At 36.1% G+C, this 15,442-nt stretch overlaps 1 protein-coding gene across 1 annotated transcript in view; it reads left to right on the top strand.

Moving 5' to 3' along the window:
- LOC132548388 (hemicentin-1-like) overlaps window positions 1-15,442 on the top strand; it is a 62,083-nt gene that overhangs the window by 21,946 nt on the left and 24,695 nt on the right. Inside the window, exons 8-16 of the mRNA XM_060212252.1 lie at window positions 591-890; window positions 2,277-2,576; window positions 3,862-4,161; window positions 5,412-5,711; window positions 6,681-6,980; window positions 9,167-9,466; window positions 12,118-12,417; window positions 13,325-13,624; window positions 14,805-15,104. Coding sequence (XP_060068235.1) covers window positions 591-890; window positions 2,277-2,576; window positions 3,862-4,161; window positions 5,412-5,711; window positions 6,681-6,980; window positions 9,167-9,466; window positions 12,118-12,417; window positions 13,325-13,624; window positions 14,805-15,104 — 2,700 coding nt within the window. The remainder of the gene's footprint in view (window positions 1-590; window positions 891-2,276; window positions 2,577-3,861; window positions 4,162-5,411; window positions 5,712-6,680; window positions 6,981-9,166; window positions 9,467-12,117; window positions 12,418-13,324; window positions 13,625-14,804; window positions 15,105-15,442) is intronic.

Genomic DNA, 15,442 nt, shown 5'->3' with positions numbered 1-15,442 from the left:
AATCTGTTACATCTCATTCTCAACCCCTCCACCTGAAGACTGTTACATCTCATTCTCAACCCCTCCACCTTAAGACAATCTGTTACATCTCATTCTCAACCCCTCCACCTGAAGACTGTTACATCTCATTCTCAACCCCTCTACCTTAAGACAATCTGTTATATATGATTCTCTTCTTCATCTCAAAGGAGGTTTTTTAACAGAAACTCAGTCAATGACTTTCGAAAAAAGTCTTGAATATATACAGTTAACAAAGCCTATTATTTCCAACTTCTATCATAAGCTTTAGTCAAGAAATACCTGACTCGATCCGAAAAATTATGAGTATTCTTTAAAAATCCAATAATATCAAAAAGGTTTCAGAATTTCTAATAGGTTACCAGCTGAGGCATTCCTGTGGAATTAACATATTCATTTTTTCATTAATTTGAGAAAAAAGATTACTCAAATGGAAATTAGTAAATTAGCAATATTAAAAATGATGAAAGTTATTGTCAGAAATAGACTTTGTTTGTGTTATTCTAACAAATACTGTTCTTTTTATCAAACAGCAGTTTATTGAAAATGTCACATGATAATTCTTACTTCAGCTGTCCCCACTGTGACAATTTCTCAGACTGCCTACAGCACCAGCACAGGAAACAGTATCACCTTGGGATGTACCGTATCTGCCAACCCCGCCCACACCTCAGTGTTCTGGCAACGTAATGTTGGTTCTGGAACACAGTCCATCACCATTGATGGTATCAACTACTCTGGATCTTCGGTCAATTCTCCATCCCTGACTGTTATCAATGCTGATACCAGTGACACTGGAACCTACACCTGTTTCGCCACCAACTCAGTAGGAACTGGACAGAGTGCTGCCACCACACTGACAGTCACAGGAAGTAAGTAATCCGCATTGGTTTCCTTTCCTGTATTAGAAGAGATAGCAGTTTTATATTCCTGTCATGAAATGGCTAGGATGTTACTGTAGTGCCTTCCCTGGCCATTTGGTTTCTGCTCATTCTCTCCTTGATGGATGGAGATGCTGAACTGAAATTTTGAATATGATTGTATCATGAGAAAGTGTAAGACATGGTCTTATTTACTGATTTTCTCAGAATCATGGCCCTTGAACTCAGAATTTTTCTGAAATTTATCAGTTTCTGCTGATTTTCTGTAAGCCACATTGGAATTTTTACCATATCTACAATTAAATGTTTTGTTACATTTTCAGAAGACTCGGTGAATTTGATATTTTGTCCCAGTCTGCTTATTTTTTCCCTGAGTTATGGCCCTTGAAATCCCAAGAACCTCTCAGATTGTTTTTTCAGTGCTGAATTAGGAATGATTGATATTGATATGTACTATGTGTAACATGTGTAGGATGGTATTGTGAGACATGGTGAAATGAAACATGCTCAAAATACCATGATGGATATGTGAGTTGCGATTCATTTCACCATTTTGGACATAATTTTTTTTAGTTGTTGATTGTGTTTAAAGAAATGAATCAAGGTAATCTAAAAGCAATTTAGGGAAAAATCTTTATTGAAAAGAAAATTGTGAAATTCTTGAAATAACCATAATTGTGAAGTGAAGCCACATGGCCCACCCTAAATTTCCCTACCTCAGACATATTTTGGTTGTTTATTGTTAGAAATAAATCAAGATAATCTACGGTGGGCTTCACTTTACCATACTACACCAGTAGTTATAATGTTTGTACCAAATTCATTTTTTCATAACTGTGGTTGTCAGCCATAGCCAACGATTACCTGATTGTTTTCAGCCATAGCCAACGATAACCTGATTGTTTTCAGCCATAGCCAATGATTACCTGATTGTTTTCAGCCATAGCCAATGATTACCTGATTGTTTTCAGCCATAGCCAATGAGTACCTGTTTGTTTTCAGCCATAGCCAACGATTACCTGATGGTTGCTAGCCAAAGCAAATTTGACAAAATCTAAAAGAAAATGAGTAGTAATACCTCTAAAAAAATTAAATAAAACCCAAACCTTTCCATTCCTCAGTGTTTGCCAAGGAAGGCTTTCATATTGCATGTACACCCTTGGTTTATCGTGAATTTAAAGCAAAAAAAAAAATAAAAATAAACAGAAGAAAATGATTTTTGTGACAATAATGAGCAAAATATACTAGCAAATTTAAAAATCAATACAAAAAATACTTATCCAAAATAGCCTAAATTTGTGTTATTCTAGCAAACACTTTACTTGCTATAAAACAGTGGTTTAGTGAAAATATGACATGAAAATTCTTACTTTTCAGATGTCCCCACTGTGACCATTTCTCAGACTGCCTACAGCACTTCCACAGGAAACAGTATCACCTTGGGATGTACCGTGTCTGCCAACCCCGCCCACACCTCAGTGTTCTGGCAACGTAATGTTGGTTCTGGAACACAGTCCATCACCATTGATGGTATCAACTACTCTGGATCTTCGGTCAATTCTCCATCCCTGACAGTTATCAATGCTGATACCAGTGACACTGGAACCTACACCTGTTTCGCCTCCAACTCAGCAGGAACTGGACAGAGTGCTTCCACCACACTGACAGTTACTGGAAGTAAGTACAGATGTATATTAGATATAAGTTAAAACATAACTAATTTTTCATCCTCATTTCCAGCAGTAGACATCCTTTTTCTTCACCAATGCAATTTGTTGCTGCAATAGGGCGTAAAGGGTAAACTAACTTTGCAGGGTAAAACCATCAAAACTATTTTTCATTCTTTCTTTCTTTCTATCAATTTGTTTAATCTAGAATCACAAAATTTCAATGATGAAGAAACATCATAAACCTGTTATCGACATGTTCTTGTAACTATTGTTTTAATACTGAATCCTGGCCTTATTCAGACTATTGGTGAATACTGAATCCTGGCCTTATTCAGACTATTGGTGAATACTGAATACTGGCTTTATTCAGACTATTGGTGAATACTGAATCCTGGCCTTATTCAGACTATTGGTAAATACTGAATCCTGGCCTTATTTAGATTATCGATGAATACTGAATCCTGGCCTTATTCAAACTATTGGTAAATACTGAATCCTGGCCTTATTCAGACTATTGGTGAATACTGAATCCTGGCCTTATTCAGACTATTGGTAAATACTGAATCCTGGCCTTATTTGGTTTATTGATGAATACTGAATCCTGGCCTTATTCAGACTATTGGTAAATACTGAATCCTGGCCTTATTCAGACTATTGGTGAATACTGAATCCTGGCCTTATTTAGATTATTGATGAATACTGAATCCTGGCCTTATTCAGACTATTGATGAATACTGAATCCTGGCCTAATTCAGACTATTGGTAAATACTGAATCCTGGCCTTATTCAGACTATTGGTGAATACTGACACCATGTATAATTAAGTCAATTTCATTTCAAGGTGTTATGTTTTTATTGTTAATTTCTTATAATGTAGTACACGATCATTGTCTGATCAAAACCTAGTTTTTCTCATAATGTGAAGAATCTATTAAAAAAGGTATTGTATTTAATGTGTTTTAAAAACATTGGAATTGAATTGAGATGCTTAAATAGCTTAAAGTTTTAATGTATATAAAATTTAAAACAAAACTTAGAGATGCTAAGTAGTTGAGTTTAGCAGTTATTTTTACTTTTTAATGTAGATGTAATTATTGTTTGAATATCTCATCTGGTGGTATTTTGATATACCAAATCAAGTAGAGATGCTGAAATATTATCAGTTTATATCCGCAGGTAGTTGTAATAGCGTTGTATAGAGTGTACCATTTCAATTTGTTCTGTCAAATAACTGACCGTATATAAAAACAGAGGACTGGATTTAGATATGACATGAAATCTTCTTACTTCAGATGTTCCAACTGTGACCATTTCTCAGACTGCCTACAGCACCAACACAGGAAACAGTATCACCTTGGGATGTACCGTGTCAGCCAACCCCGCCCACACCACCGTGTTCTGGCAACGTAATGTTGGTTCTGGAACACAGTCCATCACCATTGATGGTGTCAACTACTCTGGATCTTCGGTCAATTCTCCATCCCTGACTGTTATCAATGCTGATACCAGTGACACTGGAACCTACACCTGTTTCGCCACCAACTCAGTAGGAACTGGACAGAGTGCTGCCACCACACTGACAGTCACAGGAAGTAAGTATACATGTATATTAAATATAACTTGGGACTTGACTGACTTTTCATCTTCATTTCCAGCAGTAGACAACAATTTTATTGTCGTTACAATTTGTTGCTGCAATAAAGCTTAAAAGTTGAACTGATTTGGCAGTAGTGCAATCTAGAGTCACAAAAATTCAACCATGAAGAAACAAGATCACATTCATATTAACCTGTTCTTGTAAAAATGTTTAGAAAGTGCAGAATTTGATTGCATAATGGTTATTATTTAGAAACTTGAGTTGTATGAAAGCCTGGGTAATAATTTTGCCCTATCAAATTTAATATTAAGACTGATAAGTTCCCCAACAGAATAATACCATTTCTAATTCTCATAACAATTATAGAATACTGAAGCCTGGCCTCATTCAGTCTATTGGTTAATACTGATACCAGGCCTTGTTAAGTCTACTAGTGAATACTGATACCAGGCCTTGTTAAGTCTACCAGTGAATACTGACACCAGGCCTTGTTAAGTCTACCAGTGAATACTGACACCAGGCCTTGTTAAGTCTACTAGTGAATACTGACACCTGGCCTTGTTAAGTCTACTAGTGAATACTGACACCAGGCCTTGTTAAGTCTACTAGTGAATACTGACACCTGGCCTTGTTAAGTCTACTAGTGAATACTGACACCAGGCCTTGTTAAGTCTACTAGTGAATACTGACACCAGGCCTTGTTAAGTCTACTAGTGAATACTGACACCAGGCTTTGTTAAGTCTACTAGAGTATACTGACACCAGGCCTTGTTAAGTCTATTTTATGGTAAATTTGTTATGTTTTTATTTTAAATATGTTATATATCTTATAATGATGTAGTTCACAATCATTAATTGATGGAAACCTAGTCTTCCTTTTAATGCAAAGAATCTATTATAAAAGGTATTGTATTTAATGTTTTTAAAAATATTAGAATTGAGTTGAGATTTATTAAATATATATATAAAATTTAAAACAAAACTTAAGACATGCTAAGTAGTTGAGTTCAGCAGTTATTTTTACTTTTTAATATAAAGATGTAATTTTTGTTTGAATAACTCACCTGGTGATATTTTAATATAACAAATGAAGTAGAGATGCTGAAATATTATCAGTTTATATCCGCAGGTAGTTGTAATAGTGTTGTATAGAGTGTACCATTTCAATTTGTTCTGTCAAATAACTGACAGTATATAAAAACAGAGGACTGGATTTAGATATGACATGAAATCTTCTTACTTCAGATGTTCCAACTGTGACCATTTCTCAGACTGCCTACAGCACCAACACAGGAAACAGTATCACCTTGGGATGTACCGTGTCTGCCAACCCCGCCCACACCACCGTGTTCTGGCAACGTAATGTTGGTTCTGGAACACAGTCCATCACCATTGATGGTGTCAACTACTCTGGATCTTCGGTCAATTCTCCATCCCTGACTGTTATCAATGCTGATACCAGTGACAGTGGAACCTACACCTGTTTTGCCACCAACTCAGTAGGAACTGGACAGAGTGCTGCCACCACACTGACAGTTACTGGAAGTAAGCTAGAAAATGACATCTAAGAAAATAATCAATTAGAAATGCCATTTTCATATGTCAAGCTGGAATTTTTTTTCTGAACTCTTAACAAAAATTATCCAGATTTGTTTCCCAATTAATACGTATAATTAGTTAGCAATATCATCTGTAACCAAATGTGTTGTGGATTTTGATCAAACACAATCAACATTAATATACATTCTGTATTCCATTAATATACATTCTGTATTCCATTAATATACATTCTGTATTCCATTATATACATTTTGTATTCCATTAATATACATTATGTATTCCATTAATATACATTCTGTATTCCATTAATATACATTCTGTATTCCATTAATATACATTCTGTATTCCATTAAAATACATTCTGTATTCCATTAATATACATACCATATTCCATTAATATACATTATGTATTCCATTAATATACATTCTGTATTCCATTAATATACATTCTGTATTCCATTAATATACATTCTGTATTCCATTAATATACATTCTGTATTCCTTTAATATGTATTTTAGTTTGAGTTTGATAAATCTGTCATTGATCAGTTGCTAATTTAAAAGCTGTTGGGATGATAATATGGTAGGGAGCAAAGAGACAAAGTTAAGAAAAAGATATTGACTCGGCTTGAAGTATTAATTCATGATCTCGGTTAAAATAGATATTTCTACCAAATCTGAGGAAGGGAGATAGCTCTTTGATCAACAGGTCCAATATTAGGATATAACTTTATTTACAAATGGTGTAATTTTGGATCATTTGTTGCAGCTAGAGGTAAGGTTAAATTTACCATAGTCAAAATCTAGTTAAATTGTTGCACCTGTCATCTCACATTGTTTTGTTTAATGATTTTACCATGCCCTTGTTTAAATGTTAAGGCTTTCTTATTAACTGTGATTAAAGCAAAACTTTCATAACATTTGTCTTCATAGAAATAATCTATATTTTTTTAGCCATCCCAGTTGTAACCATCAGCCAGAACGCCTACAGCATTGCCACAGGAAACAGTATCACCTTGGGATGTACCGTGTCTGCCAACCCCGCCCACACCACCGTGTTCTGGCAACGTAATGTTGGTTCTGGAACACAGTCCATCACCATTGATGGTGTCAACTACTCTGGATCTTCGGTCAATTCTCCATCCCTGACTGTTATCAATGCTGATACCAGTGACACTGGAACCTACACCTGTTTCGCCACCAACTCAGTAGGAACTGGACAGAGTGCTGCCACCACACTGACAGTTACTGGAAGTAAGCTAGAAAATGACATCTAAGAAAATAATCAATTAGAAATGCCATTTTCATATGTCAAGCTGGAATTTTTTTTCTGAACTCTTAACAAAAATTATACAGATTTGTTTCCCAATTAATACGTATAATTAGTTAGCAATATCATCTGTAACCAAATGTGTTGTGGATTCTGATCAAACACAATCAACATTAATATACATTCTGTATTCCATTAATATACATTCTGTATTCCATTAATATACATTTTGTATTCCATTAATATACATTCTGTATTCCATTAAAATACATTCTGTATTCCATTAATATACATTCCATATTCCAATAATATACATTATGTATTCCATTAATATACATTCTGTATTCCATTAATATACATTATGTATTCCATTAATATACATTCTGTATTCCATTAATATACATTATGTATTCCATTAATATACATTCTGTATTCCATTAATATACATTCTGTATTCCATTAATATACATTCTGTATTCCTTTAATATGTATTTTAGTTTGAGTTTGATAAATCTGTCATTGATCAGTTGCTAATTTAAAAGCTGTTGGGATGATAATATGGTAGGGAGCAAAGAGACAAAGTTAAGAAAAAGATATTGACTCGGCTTGAAGTATTAATTCATGATCTCGGTTAAAATAGATATTTCTACCAAATCTGAGGAAGGGAGATAGCTCTTTGATCAACAGGTCCAATATTAGGATATAACTTTATTTACAAATGGTGTAATTTTGGATCATTTGTTGCAGCTAGAGGTAAGGTTAAATTTACCATAGTCAAAATCTAGTTAAATTGTTGCACCTGTCATCTCACATTGTTTTGTTTAATGATTTTACCATGCCCTTGTTTAAATGTTAAGGCTTTCTTATTAACTGTGATTAAAGCAAAACTTTCATAACATTTGTCTTCATAGAAATAATCTATATTTTTTTAGCCATCCCAGTTGTAACCATCAGCCAGAACGCCTACAGCATTGCCACAGGAAACAGTATCACCTTGGGATGTACCGTGTCTGCCAACCCCGCCCACACCACCGTGTTCTGGCAACGTAATGTTGGTTCTGGAACACAGTCCATCACTATTGATGGTGTCAACTACTCTGGATCTTCGGTCAATTCTCCATCCCTGACTGTTATCAATGCTGATACCACTGACACTGGAACCTACACCTGTTTCGCCACCAACTCAGTAGGGACTGGACAGAGTGCTGCCACTACATTAACAGTCACAGGAAGTAAGTCATTGGTTCTGCAATAAGAAAGTATGACATATTCTATCAAACTGTGAAAATTGCAGCACATATCATGTATTGAGGCCTGGAATCGATGTTCAAAATCCGACTCAAAGTCAGGGCTTATTGCAAATCACTGGGAAAATATAAGGTCAGGATGGACTTGTGTGTAGGTTTGGAGATTTTGTCAGGATGTACAAACATGTGTATACTTTAAAGTTTTGTGTAAGTTAACAACTTGTTTCATTGATTACAGAATTAATTTATGGTTAAAATAGGAGGATTTCAAATTAGTTTGGAGTTGGAAAACATGTGTTTGATGAAAGCATTTTGACATCAGTCCCAGTATTCTGGTGTTCTTTATCAGTTACCTAGAGGTATACACAACATGTCTGATGAATTTTGTTGATTTTATGCCAATTTTGACTGTGGTTATTGAATCACAAGTTAATTGATCTCTGATAAAGGCATGTTAATATGGTGTATAAGTTTTAGGATTTCATTACTGTTAAAACAAATTCAGATCAATGGCATAACATCACTTTCTGAAAAAGTGCTACACTGCCAAAATATAGTTCCTGAAATGTATAACATATTGAATCATGACAAACCTATGCATGTATTTGGGTCCACTTCTTGTGGGAAAAAAATGTGATATCCATTTTGTGAACAAGCATTTATATGCCATAACTTCTAATATACATTGCAATTAAATATTCAATGTTTTATTGAAATGGACAAAAGAAACTTTAGTTGCATTCAATAAGATTTTGTTTGGAGGCTATCAATCATTTAAGAGCAATGACAAGTTAATTAGTCTATCAAGCTGTTACTGGTGAACCTTTAAATTAATGCTTTATAGGACAAAACATAGGATACATCGGACATTCTATATAAGTATAACAATTTGCTCCACCTAATAAGACTAATTTATTTTTCAGATGTCCCCACTGTGACCATTACCCAGAATGCCTACAGCACCAGCACAGGAAACAGTATCACCTTGGAATGTACCGTGTCTGCCAACCCCGCCCACACCTCAGTGTTCTGGCAACGTAATGTTGGTTCTGGAACACAGTCCATCACCATTGATGGTATCAACTACTCTGGATCTTCGGTCAATTCTCCATCCCTGACTGTTATCAATGCTGATACCAGTGACACTGGAACCTACACCTGTTTTGCCTCCAACTCAGTAGGAACTGGACAGAGTTCTGCCACCACACTGACAGTCACAGGAAGTAAGTTGTTTATTCATTGTGTGAAGTGTCACACATATGTCTCGGCTGAAATCTATTGTTGTACATTGCATGGCCTAGTCTTTATCAAGGATCTAGTATAAATTTCATTTTCATACAAAACAGGTTGGCTATTTTCTAACTGCTGGCTGGCTTTAGATTGCTCTCAAGGTCAAAAGGTCAAGGTCACCTTTTTTTTAAAGAAAAGGAGTAGCTAATGAGCATGTCTGTGGTTGTCTAATACTGAGATAATAACTCAGGGACACATTTGATTATGAATCAATAACCTGTTCCCAGTTTGATTTTATGTCAGATGTGACAGTGAAATTCAACATGGCTACACATGATTATTTCTGAATTTAGAAAGTGCAGTGTGTCTATGATGTCTTTGTGGCCAAAGAGTTGACATATCAATTTGTATGGAATTCTTGCTTCGTAGTATCTAGGACAACCTTGTACATTTTTCACCTAAATGGGTAACTCCCTGTGTATGAATATGGTATGAGATACCTAGGTCTCCTGTCCCAACTATGTAACTTTCATTTGTTTTTGAGACCAAGAATTATATTGTTCTTGAGGATGTTTACAAGTGACTACAATAAACTGTTCTGATTGTATGATTAGTGTAGATATATAAAGTAAAAATGAATTATTTCATACAACTTGTAATCATTAACAAGATTGTGTTGTTATATCTGTTAATTTCTATTAAAGTATTTGTTATCGTTGACATTTGATTTTATGGATAAATACTACCTACAATACACATTAGTACTAAAATTAATTTTAAATATTAGCTCACCTGAAGGGTAGGAGCTGAATCCTTATTTACAGAGTCTCAATATATTTTCAGCCATCCCAGTAGTAACCATCAGCCAGACTGCCTACAGCACCAACATTGGAACAACCATCACCTTGGGATGTACCGTGTCTGCCAACCCCGCTCACACCACCGTGTTCTGGCAACGTAATGTTGGTTCTGGCACAGAATCTATCACCATTGATGGTGTCAACTACTCTGGATCTTCAGTCAATTCTCCATCCCTGACCGTTATCAATGCTGATATCAATGACAGTGGAACCTACACCTGTTTTGCCACCAACTCAGTAGGAACTGGACAGAGTGCTGCCACCACACTGACAGTCTCTGGAAGTAAGTCACCATTTCTGCTTTAATGAACTACACAAATGCATTGTACACTATATAATTTACTGATGTGATCTGGTATCCAGACATTCCACATTTGGTCCATCATTGTATTTGCAAAGCAGGAAAAATAATTCTTGTATTTTACTAAGTTTTACTGTTGATTTTGGATTATGCTTCACAGTATGTAACATTTAAGCATTGTTTTTCAGATATCCCCACTGTGACAATTTCTCAGACTGCCTACAACACCAACACTGGAACAAGCATCACCTTGGGATGTACCGTGTCTGCCAACCCCGCCCACACCACTGTGTTCTGGCAGCGTAATGTTGGTTCTGGCACAGAATCTATCACCATTGATGGTGTCAACTACTCTGGATCTTCAGTCAATTCTTATCAATCTGACACTGGTTATCAATGCTGATCACAGTTACTGGATTCTCCATCCCTGACGGTTATCAATGCTGATACCACTGACACTGGAACCTACACCTGTTTCGCCACCAACTCAGTAGGAACTGGACAGAGTTCTGCCACTACACTCACAGTCACAGGAAGTAAGTGAAAAAAAGCTTCTGAGAAAGTGATTAATAAACGTTTAAACCCTTGCAGGTGAGATGAAGTGATGTCAGCTTTATGGGGATGATCCAAACAGAAAAGTTTACTGAGTGATTGGCAACTAAATGATCTTTCCCCAAAGGTTGGGACCACCCTGTCTCTCCCACATTAGAGGAATGATGGCATTGATGTTACCCTGCTTGACTTCTCATCATAAAAATTTTTCATTTCATAATTGGATGGCATTATTGACGTAACATCACTGAATTGTTGTAACATCATTGATGTCATTGGTTGAATTGGTGCTGTGATGTCACTGACTCATTGTTGGTATATCATTGAATTGTTGTGACGTTGTGCAGGCTGGTGAAGAGGGATCTGTGTAAATCAATTCATAAATTTTCAACGGTTTCTAGTTTTTCCTGTTCAATTTACGACTGAATAGAAGAACAAAATAGCCAATAGGAGAAGAGACTGGCTGACAAGCAGCCACTTTTTTGGACAATTAAAGATTATGACTACTGTTCACAAGATGAAAGTTATCAAAATGGATATTTCTCATATTGTTTATGTACATAATAACTTCTTGTCTTTGTTTCGAAGAACAGTGTAGCTCAGAATTTCTGTGTTGCCCAATCATCAATTGAGAACAAAATAACACATTAAAAATAAAAACATTTTATTTGTTTTTTCCTGAAGAAAAGAGAACAGTCCTGTTTTTATTTAAGACTAGATCCATCAAAGATTAAGGTCACATTTTCAAAAAATATTTTAGCTTGTAACTTAGGCCTGAACTTTAGGATGTATGGATAGAATCCTTTAAGGTAGATCAGAGATCACTCACAACTCGTGCCTTGTGAAGGGGTGCCCAAGGGCAGCTTGTTCATGCATTGTTCTCATGAAATTTTCGCTGAAATTTGTCTAACTATGCACACAATACTTTCAGATATCCCTGTTGTAACCATCAGCCAGAATGCCTACAGCACCAACACAGGAACAACCATCACCTTGGGATGTACCGTGTCTGCCAACCCCGCCCACACCACCGTGTTCTGGCAGCGTAATGTTGGTTCTGGCACAGAATCTATCACTGTTGATGGTGTCAACTACTCTGGATCTTCGGTCAATTCTCCATCCTTGACGGTTCTCAATGCTGATACCACTGACACTGGAACCTACACCTGTTTCGCCACCAACTCAGTAGGAACTGGACAGAGTGCTGCCACTACACTGACAGTTACTGGAAGTAAGTCATAAATTCTTGTTTGGTTTAGATTGAGTACGAATTCTAGTACTTGTTATTATATAGTAAGATGATCATTGCCTGTTGTGCTTTGTTTATGATTTTAGCCCAACTCTGGTTAAATCAGACTACAGTTTTATAATAGCATACAAATGCTCCTTACCCAAAAGTAGGGTCCGTTACCCAAGGTCAGCTCATATACCCAAAAGTAAGGTCTTGTACCTAAAAGTTGTGTCCTTTACTAAACAAATCAAGTGCTTCAACCAAAAATCAGATCCTATACCCAAGAAAGAGGTGATATACCCAAAACTCGGGTCCTATACCCAAAATTATAGTTATAGTTCTTGGTTTATTGTGTTTCAAGGAAATCTTATGATCTCTTTTATCTCAAATTGGTTTGTTTTGTAAGAGTATCTGTTCAAAGTCTTTCAAAATATTAGACCAAAGGTCAACGACTTAGTTATTTCCCTGTTTATACATTTTCATGCCTCCATAATGTCTATCATGTCATTTACTCTCCTGATGTTTTGTGTCCTGTCCTTCACAATGTCTTGACTGAGTATTAACAACATTATGCAAAGTAGGTCAGCTCCAACAATCCCTCAGATTAGTGTATGTCTTGAGATTCTATGGCCAAGGTCAAGGTTATCATTACTATTTGAAAATATTTTTTGAAATAGTGATACTAAAGACAATGGAAGGGTCATTCATTTCTTGTTCATGTTATTTTCCAATCTATAATGATGTTTGTCTGATGTTTGTCTGATGTTTATCTGATGTGTGAAATTGACTCTTTTTCATCATTTTGTCTTATTATTGTAATTATAAAGTTTTTTAATTGATATTACGTTTTTGGTTTAATGCTTTTTATGTGGAATTTTTTAGTAAAACTTCCTTACAATATTTTCAGATATCCCAGTAGTAACCATCAGCCAGAATGCCTACAGCACCAACACAGGAACAACCATCACCTTGGGATGTACTGTGTCTGCCAACCCCGCCCACACCACTGTGTTCTGGCAACGTAATGTTGGTTCTGGCACAGAATCTATCACTATTGATGGTGTCAACTACTCTGGATCTTCGGTCAATTCTCCATCCCTGACTGTTATCAATGCTGATACCAGTGACACTGGAACCTACACCTGTTTCGCCACCAACTCTATAGGAACTGGACAGAGTTCTTCCACCACACTGACAGTCACAGGAAGTAAGTCATTCTTAATGTAATTGAGTATTAGGAAATCTCAACCAGAAAATTTCAGTGGTTTATCATGCCTGTTTGTCATCAACAGCTCTGTCTGTAGACTTTTCTTCAAAAACAACTTGTCCTTATTTAAGTTGACTTTGGCCTAATTTGGTATGAAACATAATTTGGAAATGGGAATCTTTTCCATAAGTAAAGGAGTGTGGTTCAATCACTGTGGCTATGAGCTAGGGTCCTGAAAGAGAATTACTATGTTTCCTAAATGACAGAATGGCTTTTAACCAAATTTTGCATGAATCATCACTTTGGATGGCAATCATATTTTAGATAAATTTGGTTTGTCCAACATATAGTGCCAAGGAGGTAGAATGGGACCTTGGCTTAAATATCGCTTTAAATAACTTCTTTTAAATGCCTGAGTAATTTCCAACCATTTTGCTTTGAACATCATTTGGAGATGGCAGTTATTTCTTAAATAAATGGTAGGGAAATGGAACCTCAAAGAAGGAATTAGCTTCGTTTTGGGTTTAGAATACTACTCCCTATGAATGCATAAGTGTTCTTTAACCAAATTTGGTCTGAAGCAGCTTTTAGGGAGGGGAATTAATTTTGAAATGAAGGAGGTTGTTAAAAGCCATGGGGTCAGAGGGGCAGTGTGCAATAGGGTAATTTTAAGTTTTTGCTTTAGAGTTTCTCTTAAAGTTGTGAACTGACTGTTACCATGTTAGTACAGGGGGTAATAAAATATTACTTGGACAAGATAAACAATCCCAGCATTGGAGCTGGGAGAGTGAACCCCATCAGGGATATTGGCCTGAATTTTGTCTTGATATGTTACTGCTCTTGTTGGTAAAGACTGGCTGAGATAACAGTAGTGCAAGATAAACCTATATTGTATTAACAAATTGGAACAATCCTGCGGTCATAGAAATGGGGCCCAACAGGGGAAATGTTGGAAAACACAGTTTGATAATCTTATTGATAATTAATTGAAAATGTGAGTCAAGAAATGCCTTATTTTTCATATTGCACTAAATAATGTATATCTAGTATTTTCCACCTGTTATAAAAATCTGTGACATTATTGCATCTAAACTTGTAGGCTTAATCATGTCTGAAAAGTATATAGAGTGATGTCCCTTTTTACTATGTTTTCTCATATATATACATACAATATTTTCAGATATCCCTGTTGTAACCATCAGCCAAAATGCCTACAACACCAACACTGGAACAACCATCACCTTGGGATGTACCGTGTCTGCCAACCCCGCCCACACCACTGTGTTCTGGCAGCGTAATGTTGGTTCTGGCACAGAATCTATCACCATTGATGGTGTCAACTACTCTGGATCTTCGGTCAATTCTCCATCCCTGACGGTTATCAATGCTGATACTAGTGACACTGGAACCTACACCTGTTTTGCCACCAACTCAGTAGGAACTGGACAGAGTTCTGCCACCACACTGACAGTCACAGGAAGTAAGTAATTGAGTATTATGAAATCTCAACCAGAAAATTTCAGTGGTTTATCATGCCTGTTTGTCATCAACAGCTCTGTCTGTAGACTTTTTCTTCAAAAACAACTTGTCCTTATTTAAGTTGACTTTGGCCTAATTTGGTATGAAACATAATTTGGGAATGGGAATCTTTTCCATAAGTACAGGAGTGTGGTTCAATCACTATGGCTATGAGCTAGGGTCCTGAAAGAGAATTACTATGTTTCCTAAATGACGGAGTGGCTTTCAACCAAATTTTGCATACCAGAGTTACATACTGGCAGGCATATACATTTGTTTGTTTTTATAGTACAATGGATT

The sequence above is a fragment of the Ylistrum balloti genome, unplaced genomic scaffold (genome assembly GCF_031769215.1).
Source record: "Ylistrum balloti isolate Yb309-2 unplaced genomic scaffold, AGI_CSIRO_Ybal_v1 Utg370010, whole genome shotgun sequence".
NCBI classification, from domain to species: domain Eukaryota; kingdom Metazoa; phylum Mollusca; class Bivalvia; order Pectinida; family Pectinidae; genus Ylistrum; species Ylistrum balloti.
Note: the sequence above shows the minus strand (reverse complement) of the source record. Positions and strands in the feature narration are given on the sequence as shown.